Here is a 13,455-nt window from a genome sequence, read left to right on the forward strand (position 1 = left end):
GGAGATCCCATCTGGAATAATTTCTGACACTGTTTTAGAAATTTATATAATTTGTACTTGAATACCCTTTTGTTGGCAATCAGGGAAAAGTATATAGCTTTTAAAACACTTGGGTTGTGGAACTGTCTCCAAAATGAGAGCAGAGTTCATGAAAACAACCCTGGATTTTTAAGACGGAGCTAGATAGATCATGAAGTCACACTGTATGTAGCAGGGAGCAATGACCAAGAGGATCTTTCTGGTTTCTCTCTTAGGTTTCTGTGTAGCTTCTGTATGTGTTAAAGGAGCAAAAAGATGAAATGTGTTTTGACTAATATCAATATAGAACTAGAGATGGAGTAGTAGAAATTACTTTTTTAAAAATCTGATTGTATTTTGTTTTTGCCATTAGGATGCCTTGTTTTTCCTGAAGGATTTTTTCACTAGCCTCTCTACAGAAGTAGAACTCTTAGTTACTCCAGATCCTGAAGGTATTTTTTTCAAAAATCTAATATGAAAGTGCTTTTATGAATCTTGTGTGCATAAAATAACTTTGTTAGTGACCAAACTCTGTAATCAGAGCTTATTTTCTATATTTTTTTGTTTGTTAGCATCTGTACTTCTTCCTGTTGAGAGGTTATACTGAAATGCATGTGTAACGAAGTACTCTGCAATACTGCTATTAAAACTAGATGGATTATTTATACTGATGCATAAACCTCAACTTAAGCTTCTTGTAATAATTTCTATTCATAACTGGTTTGTTATCATACTAAGATAACTTAAGCGTTGTCCTGCTAGTAATTCCTGTTAATAAGTATTAAGCATACTAAGGACACAGTAATTGTATAAACACAGTATTTTTGTAATCACTGTGAAAAATATGAGCAGCTTACTGTGTGTAACTTCTTTATCTTAGTTAAAAAGTCTCCTGGTGCTGAAGTTACATGTAGTTTGCCCAGGCATGTCAGCAACCTTAAGGAACCAAGTCCAGTCATTTCCTTCTCATCACACAAGCAAGCAAATGAAAATGGTAGCATCGATTCTATAGACGTGGCTAATGGAGATGATCATCACTTCTCACAAGAAACAACATCATACAGTGATCAGCCAGTATTTTTCAGGTAAACCTTTGTTACAGAATTTCCAATGAGACACAGCTGTTCTGCTGAACGCTTTAGGAAAGTGGGATGAAAAACTATTCAGACCTCGTAACAAGGTGTATTTTGTTTGTTAATTGATTGTGGAAATCCAAGATACTTGTCTCAGTGGAAGTTAACTAGGTTTTTTCTAATTAATTTTTGCACAGTATTGTCCAAGGAAAAAAAAAGAATCTCTGCTTTGTACAGAACCAGTAATGAGATGTTTTACAAATAAATAAGTCTTTGTAATTCTATGTCTAACAGTGTAAATTAGATGTAATATAACGAGAGATGAGAATATAAGAAGGAAAGGGTTGTCATGGGAGAGGTATTAGATAAATGTATGGTAAGAGAAACTAATGTAGCCCTGGATGCGAAGTGACTGTAGAAATTGCAGCTTGTTGTGCAGAAGTTTTTTTTCTCTTGCATTTTCAGATCATAAGTGCCTCTAACAACAGATGTGTGCTTTAGTAAGCAGCGCAGAGCCCAATTACAAGAGAATGACTGTTCTATTTCATCGCATACATCACCAACATAATTTTTTAATAAGTTCCAGCTGCAGAGCTGAATTTCCCTCCCAGAACCATCACTAGCCATACTTGGTTTTTTACTTCTTTTGGTAACTAAAATTCATGCTGTGAAAGTTGAGGGATTCACTGGCAGGATTAGTAAGTACCAATTTTGCACTACACTGTTGGATTTATTATAAATCCTACCCTTGAATAGATCTTAATAAACTAAGGAAACCTGAATTTGTCATTGTATTTTGTACGCTTATTCTCAAGTATGAACATGGTAACTAGAGGACGTATAGCTTACAGAAAAGGCCGAGGTATCCTGTTCTGGTATGATGAGAAAACATGGATTTCTTTTTGGAAAGATAAACTTACCTCTTTGTAATGTTTCTCACTGTCCTTTGTACATCCCAGAGAATTTCGTTTTACGTCGGAAGTTCCCATACGGCTGGATTACCATGGCAAACATGTATCAATGGATCAGGTCTGTTGTTCAGGTTTATTTCTCCAGTGAGCTGGGATATATTTTTGCACTCCCTATTTGCTATTGATGCAGTCTTGAGAAATGTAGAATATTTTGGGTTTTTTTTCCTCTTAACCTTTCTCGAAACAATTTCACTTTTAATTTGAAAAGTAGGTGGTCGATTCTCTGGGTATGATTAACTCAGAAGAAAATTGAAAGTCATGTTTATCAACTTGGTGACTGGTTAGAAGTCTTGCCACACAGCTGTGGTGCCCCTCAAAGAGCGATACCACTATCTGATGCCAGAATTGTGCATTTTAGTTTCTTCCTCATTAATACCAGAATAATGTACTGTTGTGTGTGGGGTTTTTTATCCTTATTTCCTTCCCTTGTAGGCTAGTAATCTATATGCCTCAGTGGCAATGGCAGAATCTAAGGCAGGTTAAAAAAATGCTTGTAATACTTTTGGAAGTATCTGTTGGTTATCATACAGAGTTTACAGAGCAGATCTCAAAAAATCCTGTTTGCACAGCCAGACTTACATCCTGTCATGACAAATCATTTAGAAAATATAGACAAATAAAAGAGGTAACTTCCTGAATTTGCAAAAAGAAATTTGCTAAAGGAATCAAAACACAAAGTAGCAGCTTTAGAATGCCTGGAATGCTCTAATGGGTAGTTGTCTGGTTTACATAATTTGTTGTATAGTAGTATTTCTGAAGAAGTCTTCTTGTATCCAGATGTTTTTTCTTAGAGTAGCTCATGAAGTCAGATTCCATCTTTTGCAAGTTTTCATGTAATGTACTTCATAGAACTGTATTGAGTAGTATTTGGGAGATGGGGAGAATCAGTTTAGATAGAAATAGCTGCAATAAGAGTTGAGATGATGTAACTATAAAATATTTAATTTACAGGGGACACTAGCTGGGATTCTTATTGGACTTGCTCAGTTGAACTGCTCAGAATTAAAGCTGAAGAGACTTTGTTACAGACATGGGTAAGTTTATCAAATTGTAGATTTCTATTGTAAAATGAACATATTTATGGTGAATAAGTGAATGTGGCATGTAGAAAGCAAATCCTCTGATAAGACACACTTTTAAAATCCAAGACCCTTTTTGAATCTACAGATTTCTTGATTTGAGTTTTTGACATATATAGAGAGAGGGTTCAAGAACATCTGTTGTTAGGACAGTATTTAATGTGTGCTAGTTTTGGTGCTGAACTCCTTTTAATTTTAGCTGTTTGTTTACTTGCTGTTGAACCGCACGTGGGTTGCGGCAATCCCTAGCAGAACTGCAGGCTGAGCAGATGATGGGTTGAAAGCAGCCCCGAGGAGAAGGACTTGAGGCTATTGGTAGACTAGAAGCTCAGTGTAACCCAGCGATGTGCAATTGCAGCCCAGAAAACCAACTATATCCTGGGCTGCATCAAAACCAGTGTGACCAGCAGGTCAAGTGAGGTGATTCTTCCCCTCTGCTCTCATGAGACCCTACCTGGAGTAGTGCATCTTGCTCTGGGGCCCCCAAGATAAGAAGGACATGGACCTCTTTGGAGCATGAGGATCATAGGAGAGGTGCTTACCAGTCCTCTAAAGACAGGATGAGAGAGTTGGGCTTGTTCAGCCTGGAGAAGAGGCATCTCCAGGGAGACCTTACAGCAGCCTTCCAGTATCTAAAAGGCCTTAAAGGAAAACTGGAGAGGGACTTTTTACAATGACATGGAGTGATAGGACATAGGATTAATGGCTTTAAACTGAAGAAGGGTAGATTTAGGTTAGATATTGGGGGAAAAAAATCTTCTCTGAGGGTGGTGAAATGCTGGTGCAGATTGCCCAGAGAAGTTGTAGCTGCCTACCATCCCTGAAGTTTTTATAGATGGGCTTAATGGGGCTTTAGGCAACCTGGTCTAGTGAAGGGTGTCCAGGAGGTTTGGAACTAGATGATCTTTGAGGTCTCTGTGAACCAAACCCATCCTATGATTCTAACTAAATATGTTTATGCAGTCTTAAACTTCTCTGTTATGAAGCATACACACATAAAATACTCAGGTTAGCCAAGAGCAACAAAGGATCATACTTCAAAAAAGCTTTCCTTTTGTTTAAATGACACCTTGGTGTACTCAAATGAATAATTATTTATTAGGAATTGTATGTTTTCAAGAAACATTAATAATTGTATTTACTTCAGTTTATTAGGTGTGGATAAATTGTTCTCCTATGCTATCAGTGAATGGCTTAATGATATAAAGAAAAACCAGCTACCAGGAATTTTGGGAGGAGTAGGGCCCATGCACTCACTAGTGCAGTTAGGTAAGTAAAAATCTCACTTCTGAATGGAAGTGAGATTTAAAAGAAAACAAACAAAAAAACAACAAAGAAAGCTGACACTTTTTTCCACTTCCTCTACGAGTATTGTGCTTCCTAACTATGGTGTTTTGTGTTCATTTTATAGTCCAAGGTCTGAAGGATTTGGTCTGGTTACCAATAGAGCAGTACCGAAAGGATGGCCGTATTGTAAGAGGCTTCCAAAGAGGAGCAGCTTCTTTTGGCACTTCCACTGCAATGGCGGCGCTGGAGCTAACAAACAGAATGGTTCAGACCATACAGGTAAAATGTATTTCTTCTGGAGCTTGGCATAAACTGAGAAGTGTTGCTAATAAGTGCATTATATTAAGCTAATATCTTAATGCTGTACATTTAAGGTTGGAAGCATGTGTGTTTTTAAGGCCAATGTTTAAATAGGAAAGCAGAGACTGGGCAAACTTGTGGCTGTCTGAAGTTGCGTCATACGCAGTAGTTGGAAAATTGTGTAAAAGTGTTGCTGAACACCCAAGCTGTTACGTGTTTCTTAATGCTTTTAACATTGCAGTGTACAGTGTTAATAATAATATACTCAGCTGCACTAAAAAAAATCACTGATACTGGGAAAAATGAGTTCTTTGTACATGTGTATTTTCCAGTAATAGATTCTCTTTTAAAAGTCAGTTTTGCTGTGCTTGCTTAAGAAAAAAAACCACACAAAAACCCAGAAAAACTCAACAACCAACCACAAACAAACATAAAAACAAACAAAGCCAACCTAGCAAAAAAAAAAAAAAAAGCCTCCAGAACAATACTAATTGAGTTTATGTACACAATGTCTATAGACATTTTTAGATTTAATCCTAAAGTAACCTTGGATTAAAGTGTTAATAAACGTTCCTTAATGTAAATATACTTTTCCCATCTAACTTTCCCAAAGAAATAGATGTCCCTAAGCTTGAACATCTATAGTAAAAAAAAAAAAAGTGATATTCTTCACATGATCGGAATTACATGTATGCTTTTCTGTTTGTAAGGTAAACATACTATTGATCAAATGTTGCTGTATTGAGCATTTTCTTCAGATTAGAGGATGCTTTTCAAGGAATGGCAATTGGGGGGGTGCATAAACACCTCTCAAAACCTACAAATTCTTTCATTATGGAACTTAATGCATAGTTACAGCTGCACCTGTTTCAGAAATTCATGTCAAAACCTATAAAACATACAAATGAATATTATTTAGGGTCATTTTTTGTTTCAATTATGTCACCCTGTTAGGAATTGAAACTTGTGATCAAATGCTTTATTTGCTTCTGATCTTCAGGCAGCTGCAGAAACTGCATATGACATGGTATCACCAGGGCCTACGTTTATTGAAGCCAAAAAGATCAAACGATTCCCTCGCCATCGCTTAGCTCATCAGCCAGTGGACCTACGGGAAGGTGTAGCCAAAGCCTACAGTGTAGTAAAAGAGGTGAGTGCAGAAGTAATTGTGCTTAACTGAACTTAATTATTTCTGAAGACAGCAAGTAAAATATCAGATGTCATCTTAAGCTGATCAAAAGAAGGAAGGGCATTCAAGTTTTTGAACAAGGCTCAGCAGTCATAAACCAACAGGAAACTTGCATGGAAAAATCAGAGAAGCAGAAATAAACTTAAGATTTTGTACAGAGTTAAGTGTGAATTGAGACTGGTGTTCTACAGCTGTGAGAATTTACTGTTACTCTGAGACACATAAACCTGATTTCCTACTTCATATTGTCCATCCTCCCCACCCTTCCAGTTACTGTTAATTCTGAAGTTGTTAGGAGTTTAAGCATAACACTGGATTTAAAACAAGTGAAAGTGCTTTTTACCATGACAGTGTTTTAAAAATCAGAGTGCTGACCTATTTTCATTGTACTTTGTGTCATACTTAGTTGCACCTGATGACATGTCTTAGGAAGTTTGGTCACAGCTGGGGAGCTTTCAGTGCATTCTGTCATTTTTGAATGGCTCACAGTACCCCACAGCTTCTTCCCTTATGTGTGGGAAGCACCACCAGAAGCTACATGAAAAAATCTAATCTCTAAACTCATAGTAGTGTTACTTTAAGCATCATTAGAACATCTAAATCATATTTGTATCTGTATAGTTGTAGTACAGCTATAATACAAATCACAAAGGAGATAAATGCCAAGGAGATTTGAGTTTCCCTTAAAGTTAGGTGAGGTTGCTTTTTTGGTTTTAGTGTGACTAATTTTTGTTGATTTCTTAAAGGGGATTACGGACACAGCCCAGACAATCTATGAGACTGCTGCTCGTGAGCATGAAAACAGAGGAGTAACTGGAGCAGTAGGAGGAGTCCTTCGCCAGATTCCACCAACTGTGGTGAAACCTTTCATTGTTGCAACAGAGGCAACATCAAATGTTCTAGGTGGAATGAGAAACCAGATCAGGCCAGATGTACGTCAAGAAGAGTCTCAGAAGTGGCGCCTTGGGGAGGATTGAGATTATCAGTCTGGCTCAGCAGGCAGGTAGCAAGGCTGGAAATGCAGAAGAATTTCATCTTGGGAGCTTTAGATGGAACCCACTTTTTGTCATGCTCATCTCAGGAACAAATGAGGTTTTCAACTATTATTAGCAAAACATCCAACCAAAAATAATTTATGAAGTGAAAAGCGAATTGGTACTTGCTCATGCTGTGTGTTACCAATACACTTGGTAGATAGTGCCAAACATAGTGAAGCATGCGCTGCCAGCTCAGAGACGTGCTTGCTCTGTTCTGTTTACCATATTTTTCTTGGTAGATTTAACATCTGAAGCAGTAGCCTGTATGGTGAAACTGAATATGCTTTAAAAATGTTTTCTGAGTGTAGTCACAGAATCGTCTTCAATAAAGGGCTCTGCAGATGCTCTTCACTGACTAAAAGAAAACCTTTCTTTTTGGACTTGGGACATGAAGGTTGTGTAATATGGAAGCAAAAGAGAATATCGTTTAGTGGTCATAAGCATTGCTTTTAGGGTGGCACTTACAGCAAGGGCAAGCTTGATAACCAGTCAGAATTTAGATTCAGTGTGAATACACCTATGAAGAGGATATATTCCTAAATATTAAATACCTATTTTGGTGGGTCTTTGAAGAACCTGAATGTTGCAGAAATGTTCTGTTGTGTTGCACTTTAAAGGATATGGCCTGTATATTGTGCTTTTTTATAGTGTGAATAAAATGTAATGTGCATTATCCTTTATGTGGTTTAGAAGCTTACACAAATTATTGAAAAGAGCATCATTTGATGATGATCCTACAGAAAAGTGTCTTAAATTTTTCTAAAGTACTCATATAATGAAAAAAACCACTTTTGTCCTCTGCTGCACTAATTACAGTGCTAAAAATAACTGTTCTTTGGAAAACAGCAGTTAAATAATATTGTGGCCAACAGGTCTTTGTAAAAATGAAGAATTCCAAGTGAAGTAAAACATTCTTTCATGATTTCATAGTTAAAATCCTATACAGACTTTATTCTAATAATTTGCTTTATTTAACATTCATATTGTTGCAAAGTTGCTGCTCTCTCAAGATATTTTTAATTTAAATTGTTCATCATCAGTTATTAGACAATGAGGATATGGGGTCATTTTGATCTGAACTGAAGATGGTAAGAGGGTTTAAAAAAAGACAACAAAACTTCAGAAATTGAGGTTGATACTGATGTTATTTACAGTTTAAGTGACTGGAGTCTCCACAGAGCTTTATGGAGCAACTGACATTGTGCTATTTCTTGGCAGTTAAAGGGGTTGACACTAGCTGTGCAGGAATAAACTTTTTTCCTTATATTAGCAGCAACTTGAGGATAAAAAGTAAGGATTCTGCTGAATAGAAAAATACTAATTTTTAATTTCAACAATTTAACACTTTGGATGACTAGCCAGAACAAGTTTGTCATAGTCCTGTGCTGGTCCTAAGCGGAAATCCTGCAAATATACTATGTGGAAAATCTCCACTTAAAGGGACATTGGATGCTTTTGATGAGACTTCTCTGAGGAAGTACTTTTCCTCTCTGTTATTCAAAACCTGCCATGATCAAGAACTTCACTGATGGGCCTTACAGGCCAAATGGGAGTGCATGGAGGAAAACAGTTACTGCTTGTTCATGCTGATATTATACTAGCTATTCCTGGGCACCAAAGAATGTGGCTGGAGGGTAAGTGATTTTAAAACGTCCCCATGCTGGGAAGACTTTTCCAGTCTGCTTTATTATTTTTCATAAAACTACAGTTACAAGCAAACTCTTGCATTGGGTGACTGGTGATACTAAAGTTTTGTTTTCATTCACTAGAGTCAGATAAGTTACGATACGCTTTGAAGACCTGGTTATTTCAGTTTTACAACTTGCTGTAAGCAGGAGGAGATGCTTTTGAGAGGACAAATACCTGGAGAGTTAATGACATGAAATATTTTCTCATGTAAAAATACTTGATGCAGTTCCTACTTCTGTCTGGTAATCTGAGCTCTCCTTCAATGAGAGCTCAAAACTTGAGCATTTTGCACAGGACTGAGTTCCATGTTCCCAATTTGACACCTCCTGAATGCCTTCTCAAGACATGGCCATGAGTCAATGCAAGTAAGTAGCAGTGCATCATTTTCATTTGTGTTTACTGTGCTGTGTCATTTTGGCTGGTCCAGTCTGTCCAGTTAATTGGCATATACTCTTAATAGTACAAATCTACATATTTTCTTCCCTTTTGACATTGCTGAAAAAGAACAGTGGTATTTCCATGTTAATTTCACTTTAGATTCTGTCGTGATCTGATTGTACTGCAGTGTGATTACAATATATTTTTATATGAGGGCATGCTGTCAAGGTAAAACGTTTTTATAGTGTGTCTCATTGTCAGCAGATTGTACAAACTTATTAAACTTCACTTTTCAGTATGTAAACCCTTGCATTTACTGCTTGCACTTTATTGAGCCTTTCCAATGAAAATTATTTACATGTTTTCCAGTATTTTTACAAGCAGTTTCTTAATTTTTTGGGATGTAAATTCTTCATTGCTCTTCTGCTGTAACATGATCTTGTAGTGTTTGAAATGTTTAAAAACCAAACCAAAACAACCACACAAACCCCCAGAATTCACCAAACTAGTCTTTATGTTAAGACCTTGTTTTCAAAATGTCTTGTATGGACCGGCACGTATTTTAAATCAAAACTTGTATATCATATATGAGAAGGGAATTCATCAAATGCTCTGCTCAATACTACAAGAGATTTTAGGTACTTAAAATACTCAAAATGCGATTTGACTCTGGGTGTATTTCCTGAAACAGAAGCCTATGGATACTTACTGTATTCTCCATTAGCACAAGGGGATCTGCAAAATAGTGTTATACTTGAATTTTCCACTGAGACCTGTTGCTATAGATAGTAGCACTTCTCATATTTGTAGTGGGTGTAAACTGGCACAGTCCATGTTTAATGTTCCAATTCTCTGACATTCAGCTAACAGACACTACTACTGCTACTTAGTCCAGGAACTGTTGGTGATACGACAGTCTCCTGGGTTTTCTTAAGCCTCCTGGCACTTCAAATACTATGTTGGGGAGTGTCTGGGGAGTACCTGAAAAACGACAGGCACCTTTTGAAAACAGCAATCCCCCCCTGCTTCATGAGAATCTTAGCAGTGATTGAGAACAACAAATCATTGTATCCATACAAAGCCAGCTTCCATTTCCTTTGAGTATCTGTTCTCTGCTCCGAAATACCGCAGCTGTTTAGCAATGCCCTGTGCCCTGTACGAACTTGCCTAATGATAAGCGTTAGGACACTCACCAGTGAGTTCCTGTGTGTTTAAGGGATATTTCTGGTTTTATTTCCTCATTAAGTGGCTGATTGTGAACGTACATTACTTGCTTTCATTTATAGTTCCTTAAATGAGTTGCCAAGAAAGGTTTCTTGAGAAACCAAAAAGCTGTTAAATGGTTATGACCAAGACACTTACTGAACATCATCCATATACCTGCAAATGTGATATTGATTGTACTTTAAGTATTGAAATGTATGCATTTTGTAAAACAGTGACACCCAAGAATTTGTTTAGAGTAGTTAAATAATTCTGAATCTTTTAAATATCCCAAAACTCACAGCTATATAAGCTTTGTCAGAAAAGGCGCAAGTGTTTATGTTGGTTTGGATCCATAAGGTGCATAGTTCTCTCAGTCTCCAGGCCTCGTGATTTAAGCTTGACAACTGTTTTAAGTTGCTCTACATGCTGAATCTTGTTTACAACTAAAAAGTTAGATACTACAAATTAAATACATCATTACAAATCATGCATTTGTACTGGATTCCTTAATAGTAAGGTAGCTCAGACAGAAACACAGCAACTTGTGTATATGTTTGTGTACATTTTTTACATTTTTGCATTTATAGTAGCTTTGTGCTATTTGTATATAGTTTGCTAGTGTAAAGAATAGAATCTCATGAAAAAGAAACCACTGTTGAAGGGAATTAACTATTTCAACTTGAGTTATTTTGCTTGAAGTTCTTGTCCCCTCAGTATGTTTTTGAGAATTATTTTTGACCATAATTTATATAGCACCGAAAGTGTATATTTTAGCTTATTAAAATGCTGAAAGGCCTGGGTGCAAGTAAGTTGTCCTGTTAAATATGTTTAATGGAAAAAAACCCAAATTTGTATCAATACGTAAATAAATATCTTAATTTGATCCTTGAGTTGGTTTTCTCTACCCATGAACACAAGTGATATGGAAAAAGTCTCCCACAATAACTGAGCAAGCTGCTAAAGCTTTTTTTACCTACCTGGCTATACAGCTGTAACCCAAAAATGAAACAGAATTCTATGTGGGTGGAAAAAAAAAAAAAAAGAGAGCAAGCTTTAAAACTGCTCTTAATGTCAAAAGCTAGGAAATTAATTAACCTGGCTGATAGAACTTTAGCCCACCTCTGTGCATCAGCAAATCACCTTTCATTGTACAGTGACAGTGTGTGTGATGGCACGAGCTGGGAGCACAGCTCCTGGGAAGTGTCAAGAAGTATTTTTCTCTGCAGTCTCAGCATACCAGGGATATTCCTGATGTCTCCAGGCTAGTCCCCAGAGGAGACACTAAGAGTTCCTAGCCTTTGACACTCCAACTAACTGAGAATTTCAGGAAAACCACAGGTATGACATACTAACCTGGAACAACGAGCCTTTGAACAGTGTTCCTAACTGAGGATAACCCAGGCTGAAAAGTTGCCTTTTTCTCCTCTGGGTTTTTCCCTCTCTTCCATTAGGGTGTTTGGTTGAGTTTTTGGGTTTCGGGTTTTTTTAAATTTGTGATATTAAGTAATTTTTTTCTTTTTTTTCTCCTTCCTGCCAATTCATATTTCTAGGAAATAGTGTTTTAACCCATCTGGTGTTATCACAGACAATAAAAGACTGCACAAAGCTGCCGCCTTGTGGTAGATAAACTGAGGTTTCGAAGCTGTTTTGTCCTGGAGTGATTAGATGAAATCATAGTTTACTAAAGGGCAATAGTGAATTATATACAGCCCCACAGGCAGGGAAATGCTTCAAGCTCCTTAGATGTTTGTCATGATGATTCGTGAGATGGGTATTTGTAGTGTAATTCTGTTTTCAGGCTCTCATCTCTGTACGTAATTGTTTGCTCTGTTGCTGCTTTCATTTTGTACTAGGAGGATGAGTGTCAAATGTGACCCTTGGGAGCCAAGAGGGAAAGCCTCAAGGGCAAAGAGGTGCGTACCTCTAAGCAGGAGGAAAAGTTAAGTTTAGTTTTGGGGATATGTACTACCTGTGCCTCAATAAAATGGGACTTGGTCTACTGCAGCTCCCAGGTGCAAACACCATGAGTAGCAGTACTTGGCTCAATAGAAAAGCTTTAATGTTCACCTTTAACACCTGCCCATTGTTAGGTACTGAAGACTCACTGGTGGCTCCAACAATTCCATGAATCTCACAGCACTTTGTGGGTTTTTTCCTTTCCATCTCATCTGTCTGTTCAGTTTGAAAATGCTTTCTACTGTGTGTGTACCACAGGCTTATGGCTGTTGTAGGTGAAAGGGATTGTGAGTTTGAGGTGTCTGACAGTACTGCGCCGATTGCTGTTCAGTGGCAGGCTTTGGCCAAATGGCAGGTCAAGATCCTGGAAAAGGTGCAGGTGTGGTGTGCTGAAGCATAAAAGAAGAAAACCCAGCAGGGTGTGATGCCAGAGTGTGTATAATACCATGGCATGGGTATGGCTAGGTCTGTGGTTTGCGCTGAGCAGTGTTGTACAGACCTGGACCCACTGCAGGGGTAGGAAAGCCTGATAGCACGTGGACGTGGCAGTGGTGGATGACACATGTGAGTATGCCTGTGTGTGCAGACACTTGGTACTGTGGTTGGAAAGGTAATAGAAAAGCAAAGTACAACATAAGAGGACAAATAATAGTGCTCAACTGTATCATCAGTTTCTTTATACAGATACAAGTTTTTAGGAAATACAATTCCTGGTATTGTTTATTTTTTTTAGAAATGTTTAACAGATCTGAAGTGTTTCCCAGAATTATTCTATAAACCAAAATGCTTCACCCTTATAGCCTGTCCTGGTGTACTCGGTGCCAAAGGGCCTGGTAGGGCACTAAAAGGTATTTATTTTAGGTTATATGAGGCTTTCAGTGATGCTCTAAAGTTCCATTTTTCTCTTGGCTTTTCAGAGCTATTAAGTGTTTGCTGGTTTTTGTCCTTTTCCATGCCACTCCTGCCTCTGAGTACTTGCTGTCCTCAAAACAGCTCAAAAAACCCAGCAGGTGTAAATGAGGGAGGAGCGGTTGTGCCAATTCCATTGGAGGCAAACCTTCTTGATAGCTGAACCTCATTCACACCGACCAAAAGTATTGTCTCAGGGCCATATTTCTGCTGTAGCTCTTTCCCAAGAGCTGTAACTTAATAGCATGTAGCCCCTTTTTTCTTTTCCCAAGCAGAGGTGATACCCCTCCAGGTAAATTTGTTCGTACAATGGAGTCTGACAATTTGTTCAAAAAGAAAAATGACCTTCAAGTTTGAGAAGAT

The 13,455-nt window shown here is 37.7% G+C and overlaps 1 protein-coding gene across 1 annotated transcript in view; it reads left to right on the top strand.

Moving 5' to 3' along the window:
* ATG2B (autophagy related 2B) overlaps positions 1 to 7,626 on the top strand; it is a 42,583-nt gene extending 34,957 nt beyond the window's left edge. The window contains exons 35-42 of the mRNA XM_084270547.1: positions 392 to 470; positions 899 to 1,103; positions 2,051 to 2,120; positions 3,014 to 3,096; positions 4,289 to 4,410; positions 4,553 to 4,707; positions 5,729 to 5,878; positions 6,664 to 7,626. Of these exons, the coding sequence (XP_084126673.1) occupies positions 392 to 470; positions 899 to 1,103; positions 2,051 to 2,120; positions 3,014 to 3,096; positions 4,289 to 4,410; positions 4,553 to 4,707; positions 5,729 to 5,878; positions 6,664 to 6,894 (1,095 nt within the window). The 3' untranslated portion in view covers positions 6,895 to 7,626. The remainder of the gene's footprint in view (positions 1 to 391; positions 471 to 898; positions 1,104 to 2,050; positions 2,121 to 3,013; positions 3,097 to 4,288; positions 4,411 to 4,552; positions 4,708 to 5,728; positions 5,879 to 6,663) is intronic.
* Positions 7,627 to 13,455: the final 5,829 nt, after the last annotated feature.

The sequence above is a fragment of the Gallinula chloropus genome (genome assembly GCF_964237585.1).
Source record: "Gallinula chloropus genome assembly, chromosome: 14".
NCBI classification, from domain to species: domain Eukaryota; kingdom Metazoa; phylum Chordata; class Aves; order Gruiformes; family Rallidae; genus Gallinula; species Gallinula chloropus.